The sequence below is a fragment of the Megalobrama amblycephala genome, linkage group LG1 (genome assembly GCF_018812025.1).
Source record: "Megalobrama amblycephala isolate DHTTF-2021 linkage group LG1, ASM1881202v1, whole genome shotgun sequence".
NCBI classification, from domain to species: Eukaryota; Metazoa; Chordata; class Actinopteri; order Cypriniformes; family Xenocyprididae; genus Megalobrama; species Megalobrama amblycephala.
Window position 1 is genome coordinate 44,121,716 of NC_063044.1, and position 13,535 is coordinate 44,135,250.

The 13,535-nt window shown below is 38.9% G+C and overlaps 1 protein-coding gene across 1 annotated transcript in view; it reads right to left on the minus strand.

The window, feature by feature from the left end:
- The window catches only part of tnrc6c1 (trinucleotide repeat containing adaptor 6C1), a 64,414-nt gene that overhangs the window by 26,432 nt on the left and 24,447 nt on the right, over positions 1 to 13,535 (minus strand). The window contains 1 exon segment of the mRNA XM_048194967.1: positions 548 to 865. Coding sequence (XP_048050924.1) covers positions 548 to 865 — 318 coding nt within the window.

The following is a 13,535-nucleotide window of genomic DNA, read 5'->3' on the forward strand; positions in this document are numbered from 1 at the left end:
TACGATTAACAATTTCAATTCAACTCCGATTTCACTCATGGGTATATTGTTGGGTACATTAAGAGTGCAATTAATCAAAAAATCCTTTCTTTTTTAACCCATCCCCATTTATTATACTCCGTATTCAATAAAAAATACTGCAATGTTCCATAAAAATAAGAATTGCCAATTTTATTTTCTTGGTGGCCACTGAGTGCATGCAGTACGAGACATGGCAGCTGTTTCTCATCAGCTACTTTTACTTTCTCTGCATATTAGTTTTTTTTTTTTTTGTTCTCCACGTATCGCTTATTAAAAATGCAGTTTTATATTATTGTATCATACCCTGTATGAGCAAGGGCCAATATCACCAACAGCCCGTACAAACCAGCATCAAAAGGACCTCCACCACAACCAGCTCTTCCACTTTCCTTCAACGTTACACAACAAAATGACAAAACAGACCACATGGTCACCAACTTTGGCTGACACAAAGGGTGTGAGTGTTTTCTGGGCTGCACCCTGATTCAGCATGCTGTCCCGTGTGTATCATGGAGGAGAGGCTAACCTGGGTGGGTCTGGCAGGAGAAGGGCTGAGGCGTAAGGCTGGCAGACACTGGCTGCGCAAGAGCCGTGCTCCCGGCGGGCAGAGGTTGGCCCCGCTTCAGTAGCTGCTTGTGTTCGTGTTGACGGAAGCGAGGGGGCACCTCTCTGGGCGGGTAGCGAGGGGCTGCTGGCTGCTGCTGCTGCTGCTGTTGATTGCCGGAGGGTGCGCGCTTGCCATTGCCACCAGTGCTGCTGCTGGCTGAGGGCACGGACGGGTTGATGGCGGTGCTGGGGTTGGTGGGGGGAGGAGGGGTGGGGCTGGGCTTGGCAGAGTCTGGCACTGTGGACACAGAGATGAAAGAGCGAGAGAAAGAAAGACAGACAGACAGAGAGAGAGAGAGAGAGAGAGAGAGATAGATAGAGAGAGAAGGGGGAGAGGGAAGCATAAAGTTAATTTTAGCACATGCCATAATGAAAGCAAACAGGAAGTGTCTTTAGAGGGATGGCTATAAGAGGATTCGGGAGGGATGAGCAGGTGCAAGACCATTGAGGATGTCGGTTTTCCTGTCTCTACCAATCACAGCAGGTCTAGACGCAGAGGGGCTCTTGGGGAGGGAGACGAAAAGAAACCAAAGTGCCGTTTATCTTAATGCCTCAGTGTTGTGGAGGAGGTAGAAACGGTTACACAATTAGCCATCAGAGAGCCTGATCCAGGCAGATCTCCGCCTGAGGCAGAGGCAAAGATGAAGCAGTGGGAGCACAAACATCTGTGTGAATGAGTGCCGGACTTACGTAACGCACTCCTATCTCGCAGACGGGGGGAGATGCATATTCTGCTGGGGGATAAACCTGTCTGGTAGTGGAGCAGAAGCTTGGAGGGGGAAAAAAACTATGATAACTCTACTACGTGGGTTTTTGGGCTTTTTTGGGGGGGCTTTGGGACATAACATAAAATTAGTTTAACAGACTGCTAATCTCAAAAAATTCACTAACACTTCACAATAACGTTCATTAGTTAACATTAGTTAAATACATTATCATGAATTAATAATGAACTGCATTTCTACGACATTTATTAATCCTTGTTAATTGCAACATTTACTAATACATTATTAAAATCAAGAGTTGTATTTGTTAAAACTGCAGTCCGTAAGATTTGCCATCTGTTTGAAACCTGCAATTGCAGTTATTTGCAGAATTATCATCTTTAGGTGGGTTGTGAATCACCACGATTCAAGTAAGTAAATCGCAAGTAACATGTCTGCTACATTTGTTCTGACTGAGGAAAAAAAAGCATTACAGTAAATCGCGCTGCCAATGATGATTAAATCTAACGATCGCTTAGCACATATCACATCAAACCATGCAAATTATTATTACTGTTATACTTTGTTCTCAAATTGTTAATGTTAACAACATCAGCATTGCATGACTATGTGTATTTAGTGTGTATTAACGTTACCTGTAGATTTCAATTTCTGTACAGTCTAATCACTAACGTTAATTTGTCATACCATACAATCCGCCATCAAAATGATAAGTTTAATTATTGCAGCCGCTGTAAGAAAAAGCCTATAAATGATTTGCCTCACATGCGATACAGCCTACTAGCTGGGACTCCTTTATTTATACAGACGTGACGTAATGACGCAAAGACAAAAGGCGACATGCTCAATTTTCCCGCGAAAACCCACCAGGACCACCCGAATTATAAAGCATTATTACAAGCTTACTGTTGTGAAACGGGCTAAGGTAAGGAGATAGCAGCTTTAACATTAGTTAATGAACTGTGAAGTAAAATGAACAAACTTTGAACAGCTGTATTTTTATTAAATAATGTTAAAGATTAACAAATTCAGTCACAAATGTATTGCTCATGGTTAGTTCATGTTAGTTAATACATTAACTAATGTTAACAAATGAACCTTATTGTAAAGCGTTACCACAAATTTAACACAAATAAGATGCTTCAACACGCATGTAAGATCCAGACAGAAGAAAGAGAATATTTTTGTAAGTTGGATTCATAAAGACTTCACTTGTTTCTCAAAGAATGATCCGGTGATCGATGCATTTTTAACAGTAATTTGTTCCTAGTGGCATAACAATGCATTTGACACAGTCATTATTTGAAGCACCCAGTTATGGTAACGTAGACATCAGCGTTTATATCTGAATAATAAACTTTTGTATACTTTTGTGATAATTAGAATATTTGTAACAGAAATAATGATACTGTGTGTTTGAAAAGATTATGAAGCTGTTTATATCTAAACATTAGAACTCTCTCTAGATCAACGGCAGCACGAACAGATTTGAATGTCGTGATTTTATTTTTGTCAAAGGATATACATGGGCAAATCGTTGTCATTTAGGAATTAGATCATGTGGGTGATGAAATAGAGAACGCAATCTTTTCAAAATAAATCATGCAGCTTTGTGCACCTCTCTCTCTCTCCATTGATATCTGATGTATATGAGTACCGCAAGGGCTTTTCAGAGCATTCATTGCTATAATATTCATGAGCACTTCACCAACCCATCACACCAGAACCGTTTTCGGAAACTGAAACTTTTGCACGGTTCAGGTACATTAAAAATACATGCAAAAAATGCTGCTTTTTCACTTTACTTAAAACAATAAAAACCTTTATTAATTGCACAAAAAAAGATGTTGTCGATTTTACTTTCATTATGTTCAAGCACTTAATCCATTATAGGTGGATTTTATTGTGTTGAAGTAGCATTGTTTAAACTGGGAACAGGATTTCCACAATCCATTATGCTTTGCATGGAACTGGATAGGGAGAGTAAATGTTTACAAAGTGTTCTTTTATGCATTTTGTACCAAGCTGAGAAAAGGGCAAGACTCATTCATGTTTAGTGTTCCATTATTTTGGTGTTTTAGGGTGTTACCATTGCGGTGAAGTGTAGAGCATGTGCTTGGGATGAAGGCCTGCTAACAAGAATCCAAGGTGCTTTAAAAGATTAGTTCACTTTCAAATGAAAATTACCCCAAGCTTTACTCACCCTCAAGCCATCCTAGGTGTATGTGACTTTTTTCTTTCTGATGAACACAATCTGAGAAATATAAATAAATATCCTGACGCATCCGAGCTTTATAACGACAGTAACAGGGGTCATGTTTATGAGCTGAAGAAAGTGCTTCCATCCATATCCATCCATCATAAACATGTACTCCACACGGCTCTGGGGGGTTAATAAAGCCCTTCTGAAGCGAATCGATGCATTTGTGTATAAAAAAAAAAAAAAAAAAAAAAAAAAAAAAAACATATATAACAAGTTTTGAAGTAAAATATCTAGCGTACGAAGAAAGTGTAAAACTCTTGCAGCTCAAAACGCTTACGCTACATCCTAAACCTTCTCTATTCAACTTATGGAAAAAGTGTAACTGACGCGACGCCAGTTTACACTTTCTTCGTAACTTGAATACAGAAGGCGGTCTGGCGGAAGCTAGATATTTTACTTCATAACTTGTTAAATATGGATTTTGTTTCTACACAAATGCATCACTTCGCTTCAGAAGGCCTTTATTAACCCCCCAAAGCTGTGTGGAGTGGATGGAGACACTTTCTTCAGCTCATATTTGTTGATCCCGCTCACTGCCCTTATAAAGCTTGGATGCAACAGGATATTTATTTATAATATTTATAATATTTCTCCGATTGTGTTCATCAGAAAGAAGAAAGTCATATAGGATAGCTTGATGGTGAGTAAAGCTTGGGGTAATTTTCATTTGAAAGTGAACTAATCCTTTAATAAAAAAGCAAATACTTGGAAATGCAATGGATGTAACCAGTTCCATATTTTGGCTGCCAACACCTAACATCAAATGTATAAATTTACATTTAGCTTGACAATGTGTGTAATTATTAGCTAACAGTTTACTTAAAAACAATTTGATACAAACGTTATTTTGACACAATCAGCTTAGTTGGGTTTATTAACTTTAGTTCAATTCCTCTAAGAATTTAAGTAGACAACAAAATAGTTATTTTTTTAAAAGTGTACAATGAAGAGTGAAACTGGGCCTGACATAAGAACTCATCTCTCCTTCACAGCCTCTTTCACATTCGTGTCAGTATAAATTTGGCGTTTCCTCACAGGTCTTTAAAGCACTGGCTAAAGTTCCTCATTTTGTGGTAATCAGGTGAACTACATTCTCCAGGATCTACTGCTTCTTTCCAACAGGCTGATAAAGAGGCTCACATAACACTATAGATTATGCACTGGAGAGGCCCAGTGTGACGTAACCTGAACACTACATGAAAACATGAATCCTGATCGTGAACACGTCCTTTCAATTTCTCCCTTTCTCTCTCCCTTACATGCAAGTCCCTCCCCCAGTCGTGGCCCCTTGCTCTCTTTCATGGCATGTTTGCAGCACAGACGCTCTCCAGTGGCGCAGCCGCAGTGCTAAGCTGGAATCGGTGACGCCAATCCCTGATTAAGTCCAGCTCAGCCTGCCTGCCACGAGCTGGCTGACCAATCGTGACAGATTCCTCCACTCCTCTCACATACGTGTCTGAGTCGGTCCATTGTTATAGCCGATTACGAACGTGTTTCAGGAAGCATATGGACTGCTAAACGCATGGCTAATTTCTCTTGATTATAATGGAAGTACCTGCACATTCACACTTTCACCCTGGGGCCGTGAAAAATGGCTGCAGTCAGGGCCTTCTGATGAAGGGTATTCTAGAAGCTTCTGTGGAAACTGTCAGCACTCGTCCAATCAAAATGCAGCACTGGCGAGGGGAGGTTTGAGAGTGGAAGGGGGAGGGAGATGCAATGAGTCCTCGAATGGAAGACAAGGGGGGGGAAAAAAAGGTCTACGTATCTAAATCCAGCTCTCTGAACACTGGATACAGATACACAACGCAAATCCTCAAACAATTACATTGTTAGAAGATTCGTGAAATGCTTTAACTGCTAACCAGTTTACTGATACTTATTTTAAAGCTGTGTTGCTCTGATACACACTCTCATGTGTAAAAGCAAATCGAAAGATACAGAGTTCTGGCAAGAATCTGTTTTAGGTTATATTATTGGTCCAAAGCAAGTTAAGCTCTATCAAACAGTATTTGTGGCATAGTAATAATGATATACTAAACATTTCACATTTCTGCTTTGACACCCACACTGTGCAGGTGCATGACCCCAAGTGCCTTACTGTTACTTAAAAAAAGAAAGAAAGAAATGATTGTCTATGGTAATGGACATTATGCTATTAATACTGTCGATAACCATTAACTTACTGATCCCGGAAAATTCTTTTAAAATCGCCATTCTTCTACTGTATGCAACCACAACATTGAACAAACACTTCTTGCTTGTGCATGAATGCAAAAGCTTATTCATCTACCAATATTATTTTACTTAAACAAAAAAGGCACTCAGATAAATCATAAAAAAAATGCCTGGGCTGTTCATGGGATGCTGTCTCAACAAAAACCTAGGCACTGCTCTAGAGAGAGAAAAAACCTGAAAGGAAAACAACAAACATCAGCTTCTTTTGGGGATGCCGCATTCGATATTAAAGACATCCGTTTGCGAAACAGCTCAAATGCACTCTGAATTCTCAGCGAATTAAGAAGCATTTCATTTCAAATAGGAGAAAAAAAAAAAAAAAAAAAAAAAGCATATTATATCAGCCCGAGGGAGTATTTTCCATCTCACGGTGCGCCACAGATCTCTCTCGCTTTCACGAATACAGCTTCATTTACTGACTGATGAGAAATTAAATCCTGCATTAAACGTTCAATTCTTCGACTTCACAGGACAGATGAAAGCACTAAAAGTACGAGAATGGTGTAACATGTCTTGGAAGGCTGAAATTACAGGACCTGAGCCCAGTCTAAGTACAGAGGAGACACCTTAAATGTAATTACAGCACACTGACTGCGCCTCCTACTACAGACACACACTCCGCACATGCTGCTAACACGTAATGACAGGCTTTCCAATATGAGCCGTGACTTCAAACGGAGGCCAAAAAGCGCTGAGTGGGTTTATTTTGATCAAAAGCACTTTCCAGCACCGATTTCAGACTGTGAGTGAGTTATGAGACAAGACAAAGGCACTGTGATGTGGAGATGTGAATCAGACCTCACAGAGAGAATAGGTTTTTTAGGTCAATATAATTGAACGCCGCTCTCTCTCAATGGCACATTAGCGGCTGTCTGTGGAGGAGAGTACAGGCAGATATTGTGCTACCAAATCATTATCTGTCACTTTGACAGACTCTGTTGTAAATGTTTTGCCATGCTCTATTTTAAACCGTTCTTGTTTTCCCGAAAATTATATAGAGTTTGTAAAACATAGGCTACAATGATGGAACTAAAATCATGTACAACTGACAAGAGAGTTTGGAGAAAAGAAAAAGTTATATTTATTCAGTCATTAAAAAAAAAAAAACATTTGATTTTTTTTTTTTTAAGCATTTAAATGACTTGCATCTATACAAAAACTCAAATTACCATGATATTGTTGAGAAAATGGTATTTTTAATGTGATAATATCACAAGCCTGTCATAGTTCCCACACTTTCTGACCAGTGAATTTCCATGTTTTTTCCATGACTTTCAGTCAATTGTGACTGGACAGGGTTTTCAAAAAAAACAAAAAAACAAAAAAAAAAAGAGAAAATAACACAAATAGAAATTTGTTTTAAAACATTTTGCCTCAAAGGACCTGCATTGCAATAAGGATTAGGATCTTGAATGATTTTCTTCTCAATTTCTACCTGATAAAAACAAAGAGCTTGGCATAACTAGAAAGATATATATTCATAAAATATATTATAATATTTTATTAAAGCTGCAGTCCATACATTTTTTTTTTTTTTTGAGCAAGTACATAACCAGCTAGTGTTCATTACTATCTTAGCCCGATTCACAACGGTAAGCTTGTAATAATGTTTCCTAATCCGGATGGTACTGGTGAGTTTCCGCAGGTAATTCGAGCATGCAACCGTTTATCTTTTTGCACAAATAATTTGCACGGTTTGACATGATCCGAGCTAAGCGATTGTTAGATTTAATCACTATTGGCAGTGCAAATTTTTGCTTTTTTTCCTCAGTTAAGAACAAAAGTGGCAGACATGTTACTTGTTCAGATAACATTTTCCAGTGAAAATTCTTACTTTAGCCATACTTCAAAACTACAATCTGTGATTCCGAAGTATACTATCCACACCGGTGAGGTGCCTGACATCAAACAAACATTAGATTCATCAGCGCTGAGGAGCCGTGGCGATTCACAACCCACGTAAAGATGATAATTCTGCAAATAACTGCAATTGCAGGTTTCAAAAACAGATGGCGACAAAGAGGCAAAACTTACGGACTGAAGCTTTAATTTTCATGATTTTTTCAGGTCTACAGTTACAGTAGGTGTCCATTGGCGCGGGGCGGGCGGAGCAGAGTGAGCGTTTTCAGTTCATTCCTATGGAAGTCGAGGTGCGTTGTGGGATTGTGAAGCTCGACTTCCATAGGAATGAGCTGAAAACGCTCACTCTGCTCCGCCCGCCCCGCGCCAATGGACACCTACCGTTAGGCTTCCTTATATATATCCAGGTTTTCCTATACTGTTACCCCTTTTCAACCGACACAGTTCCAGTGCGGTTTCCTGGCCTGTGCCCATTCTTGAACCGTTCTGTGCATTTCCACTGCAGAACATGGGGGGTTCTTATCCTACCCGGGCTTACTGTGCGTGCACACATCAATATTACTTAATTTTCGTCATGATAAATAATACAAAATAACTGTATTTGCATTGTTGCAAGGGTAGGTTTAGGGTTGGGGTAGGTGTAGACATTAATAAAGCACAATCTGATAGGTAGCATTTTTCGCTGTTGATTTGTACTTGTTCTAATGAACAATACTGTACTTGCATTATTGTAAGGGTAGGTTTAGGATTGAGGTAATAGGAGGTAGCAAAATCTGACAGGGTAGCACAAATTGTCAGAACCCCGCATAGATCGGTTAAACTCCATTCCTAAAAACCTGCTGGTCTCAAACGAAGCCAGGGGGCGGAGAAATACTGGTCTTGTTGAGCAATGTAATAGCGTTGCACTACATTGCTCTTTACATCTAAACATACAAAACTATACACACGAGAGAGACCCAGTATGCGAGTGAGCGAGTAAATCCACAGTTTCAGTTTAACTCCGAAAAGGACAAATGAAAGTACCGGCAGTTTATGCGAGCTGCCAGTTCGCTAAAATTACTCCCGGTACTGTAAACGACAAAACAGAAGTGTCGTGCTGCCTGCACAAACACAGGGAGGTGCAATGTTTTTTTAGACTGGTTATAGGGAGGTAAACAACACAGAACGTTACGTCAGCGTTCGTTCCTCAAGTTTGTGGAAACACGCGGCAGGTTCACCTGGCCGAGAACAGCGTCTGGCTCCAGAACGCAAACTATTCAGGTGAAAAAGGAGTATGTGTGAAGCCAGGTTCTTAAAAGAACAACAAAAACAAAAGCTGAGGGGGTTTCTTTTTTTAATTCACACACTGATTAGTTTAATGCTTACATTAAACAAATCAATACTTGTAAAATTGCCTGATAGCCCCAGGATTTCCATGACTGTAGAAACCCTGTTATGTGATAAGAGCTCTTACACTTTTTTTTTTTTTTTGGCTCTCAAAATGTAAAAGACAACAGAAACTTGTCATTGGTCAACCAGTTTCTCTAACCAAATTCTGACTCATGTATCACTTACTGAGAGAATATTTCTAAAGCAGTGAAACATCTGATATCTTTTTTCTTTTTATTAATCTGTAAAAATGATTAATCCGTGAACGCTTTTTAAATTCAGCAAATTAGAGAGAATTTTCAGCCTCAGAGTGCAGAGGGACGGGTATCCTCTAATTGTGCATGTCCTCAGGAGCCAGACACATGGAGCATTTCTCCTTAGGGTGGCACTTACACAGACACCTTGTGCATCCCCGGGTCCCAGACTAAGCTTGTTGCTATGGAGATACACACCTTGCAGTTGTTTTTTTCTCTCCGCCTCTCCCAGATCTCATCACAGCAGAGCATCTGTCACTTCCTCACAACACAAACAAACCTCACATAGGCTACAGGACGCACAAAATGTAATAAACTGACAGGTCAAAATGAGTGAGCAGATGTTAACAGATAATATAGTTTTAAGTGAGGCAGCTTTATGTGCAGTTAACCAAGCAGCTGGCACAGGAAATGATGGGTAATGCTTTTCATGATAATTGCTATGTTAGGAACTATGTAATTTGAATGGCTATGGGGACACTGCATTTTGTGCTTTGTCAGCAAGAGCAGATGCAATAACCAAACACATCCTTCTTCATGTTTATACAGAGCAACAATTTAAAAAAAAAAAAAAACTGGATAACTATGTGAACTCAGTTGAATTATATATTATATTTCTAAATCATTAACCCCATAGCAAAGCCTTTTTGGTAATTCAGCAAAATAAATACTTAACCATTTAAAAGTCTGGGGGTCAGTACGATTTAAAAAAAAGAAAAAAGAAAATTAATACTATTATTATTTATACTAAAGACATTTATTATGTCTAAAAACGTACTATGTCTTTTGTTTCTTGTGCACCAAATCAGCAATTTAGAGTGATTTCTGAAGGATCAATGATGCTGAAAATTCAGCTTTACCATCAAAGGAATAAATTGCATTTTCAATTATATTAACAGAAAAAACTTTTACTTTATACTTTTTAATTGGAAATTGCCAGACACAAACGAAAAAACATTATTTATAACAAATTAAAGATATGTGTAGTATTAATGCAGATTCACATTATGCAGCATCAGTTCAAATCAAAAGACTCAAAATAATAATAAATTAGAAGTATGACTAACAATCGTAAAATATTCTATATGAGCAAACCAAATTTTCTGCTAAGGTGTCAGGCCCTGTTTACAGTACACCTGGCATTAAGATGCATTTTGGTCGATCGGCTCACAAGTAGACGAGGGAGACAAATTCATGTTTACACTTGGTGTTTTATATGTCTCTTTTGTCCACTTTCAACCACTTCTTGTCATGATTTCTTTGAAGAGAGGGTCTATGGGCGGGTACATGTATGGGTTCGAATGGATAAAATAAGCTTTTTAAAAAAAAATATTATTTTTTTTTTCCATTTTACATATGAACATGCCCAGAGACAACGGAAAAGCTGCAAGACCATGGCAAAAGCGATGAGTGCCTGTTAGAAATCAGGAATGGTGAGATAACATTGTGCTTGGTGCGTTTTTCATCTTCTAACCAAACTTGGGTCTCCAGCCGACAAAGTTTAAATCCCATCTTGCTTTCACGCTTCTCATAATGTTTACGCATTAGGTCAGTAGGTAGTCTCTTGTGTCTGTTCGAACACATTCAACGTCATGAGCGTCTACACTATGAAAGCAATCTGGTCGAATGCGTTTTTGACTACATCTGGAAGTGGTCGAAAGTGGACAAGCGCGAAACGTTTTAGACCCTGTTTATACCTGTATTTAGTGTCGACCACTTGTGATCAGATTGCATCTTAATACCAGGTGTAAACAGGGCCTCAGATATACCAAAGTATAAATGTAACAATCTCAGCATCAAGCATCATAAAGGCCCCGATATACTTCAAATGAAATCAAAGAACAAACTGATGTGACATTTCGAACAAAATCAGGCCAAAACAAAGTTTGTTTTGTGTTCTTTTTGGAAGTTTGAAACAACTTGCCAAAGCGAACTTTCAGGAAAAGTTGCAAAACACCTTCGTACCACCACTGGTCCGTGACGATAACGTAATAGGAAGTGAGCGCCGAGGCTCCGCCTTCATTTGCGTGGAACTGTTCTCTGACTCATTTCTGTAGAGTTTGTTGAGGTAAGAGCTCCGCGGGTGAAAACATGAACACAATGGATAGCCGCTTTATAGTACAAAAAGAAGTTGTGCTTCTGATGAAATGAGGCACCTACAGTTTTTCATGTTTGATACTGTAAAGCTGCTTGCTTTTAAGCAATCTATTGAATAAAGTGCTATATAAATAAAAGTGACGTGACTGGAGGGCTAATTTGCAGAGCTCGTGCTAATGCTTTCTATAAAAATGCTAGCAGTTCTCATTTTTGTTGTGCTTATTTTATTACTGAGAGAAACCGTTGCTCTCAGCGATGTGGGTGGCGTCAGATGTTCGATTACAGTATATCGCTGGTCGTGCATTTTGAACTTCGTTTTACCTCTAAACGAAGAACAAAAAAGAACTTTGTTTGAAGTATATCGGGGTCTTACAAATGGCTTGAGATCTGTGTGTGTGCTTTGTCAGCGTTGACTAGTAATCTTTTGTTTTTACAGTATCAAACTCTAGATGTCAAAAAAACAGCCAGCTTGTGGTCAGTGAGTTCAATACCCTGCAGCAGTGAGATTAGCTCTAATACGATCTACACAACCGAGAGTGACGTGTGACCCCACCCTGCCAATGGACATGTTTCAGAGGCTTCACACATAAGATCATTAATCAGTGAAAGACATTGCAGGGAAATGATAATGCTCGCCTATCATGCTAATCTCATCGTCTTCCATGTTTAACCTTGCACGAACAAGAAGAGTCTGGAGATCTTAATTAGCAGCGTTTAAATATGTAGCTGTATTTAAGGCCTGAGGTTTCTCATGGAGAGATGAAAAGACGTGCATGAGGAGGAGAAGGAGACTGGGAGCTGCTCTACATGAAAGCTGGAGCGTATGGGGACGTGCCTCATGGGATGAGCACAGAGCAGAGAAGAATCCTTCCCATAATCACCCTCAATTAACAGCACTTCATATGAACACCCTCTCTGGCACATACAAAGAGTAATAACATGATAGGATCGTCATAACACTGACACTGTACAAAATGCATTAATATTGTCCGTTTCTTAATTAATTACACAATATAATGATTCATTTCCAAAATGATGTGTTTCAATAACAATAAGGTTAAATTTTTTTAGTTATGCAACTTTATGTTTTCCAGCATGATAGCAGATGTTCAAAATGTTGTAGTCGTTCCAGTTAAAAGTGGCAGTATAACGTAACAATGTCAAATATCACTCTGTATTACACATCAGCAAACTGAATCAATACTCAAAGGGACTTTCCAACAGTAGCCTTCATTTCTCTAAAGAAACGCTGGAAAGTCCAAATCATTTTAGTGAAATGGTTAATTCAGATGGTTAATTTTAATGAATTGGTTCACAAAAAGATTGACTAACTCATTTGAGTCATCACACTGGACAGGAACTTCTGGAAGGAGAATTTTAATATTTATTTAAAGGTGAATTGAATTTATCTTGGCATAGTTAAATAACAAGAGTTCAGTACATGGAAATGACACACAGTGAGTCTCAAACACTATTGTTTCCTCCTTCTTATATAAATCTCATTTGTTTAAAAGACCTCAGACGAAGAGGCGAATCTCAACATAACACCGACTGTTACGTAACAGTCGGGATCATTAATATGTACGCCCCAATATTTGCATATGCCAGCTCATGTTCAAGCGTTAGACAAGGGCAGGATGTCTGGATGTGCACAGCTGAATCATCAGACTAGGTAAGCAAGCAAGGAAAACAGCGAAAAATGGCAGATGGAGCAATAATAACTGACATGATTCATGATATTTTTAATGATATTTGTAAATTGTCTTTCTGAATGTTTCGTTAGCATGTTGCTAATGTACTGTTAAATGTGGTTAAAGTTACCATCGTTTCTACTGTATTCACGGAGACAAGACTGTCGTTATTTTTTTATAAATCTCTCCAACAGTGTGTAATGTTAGCTTTAGCCACGGAGCACTATCAAACTCATTCAGAATCAAATGTAAACATCCAAATAAATACCATACTTACGCGATTAGACATGTTGCATGACGAACACTTTGTAAAGATCCATTTTGAGGGTTATATTAGCTGTGTGAACTTTGTTTATGCTGTTAAAGGCAAACGCGAGCTCCGGGGGCGGAGAGCGCGAGCATTTAAAGGTCC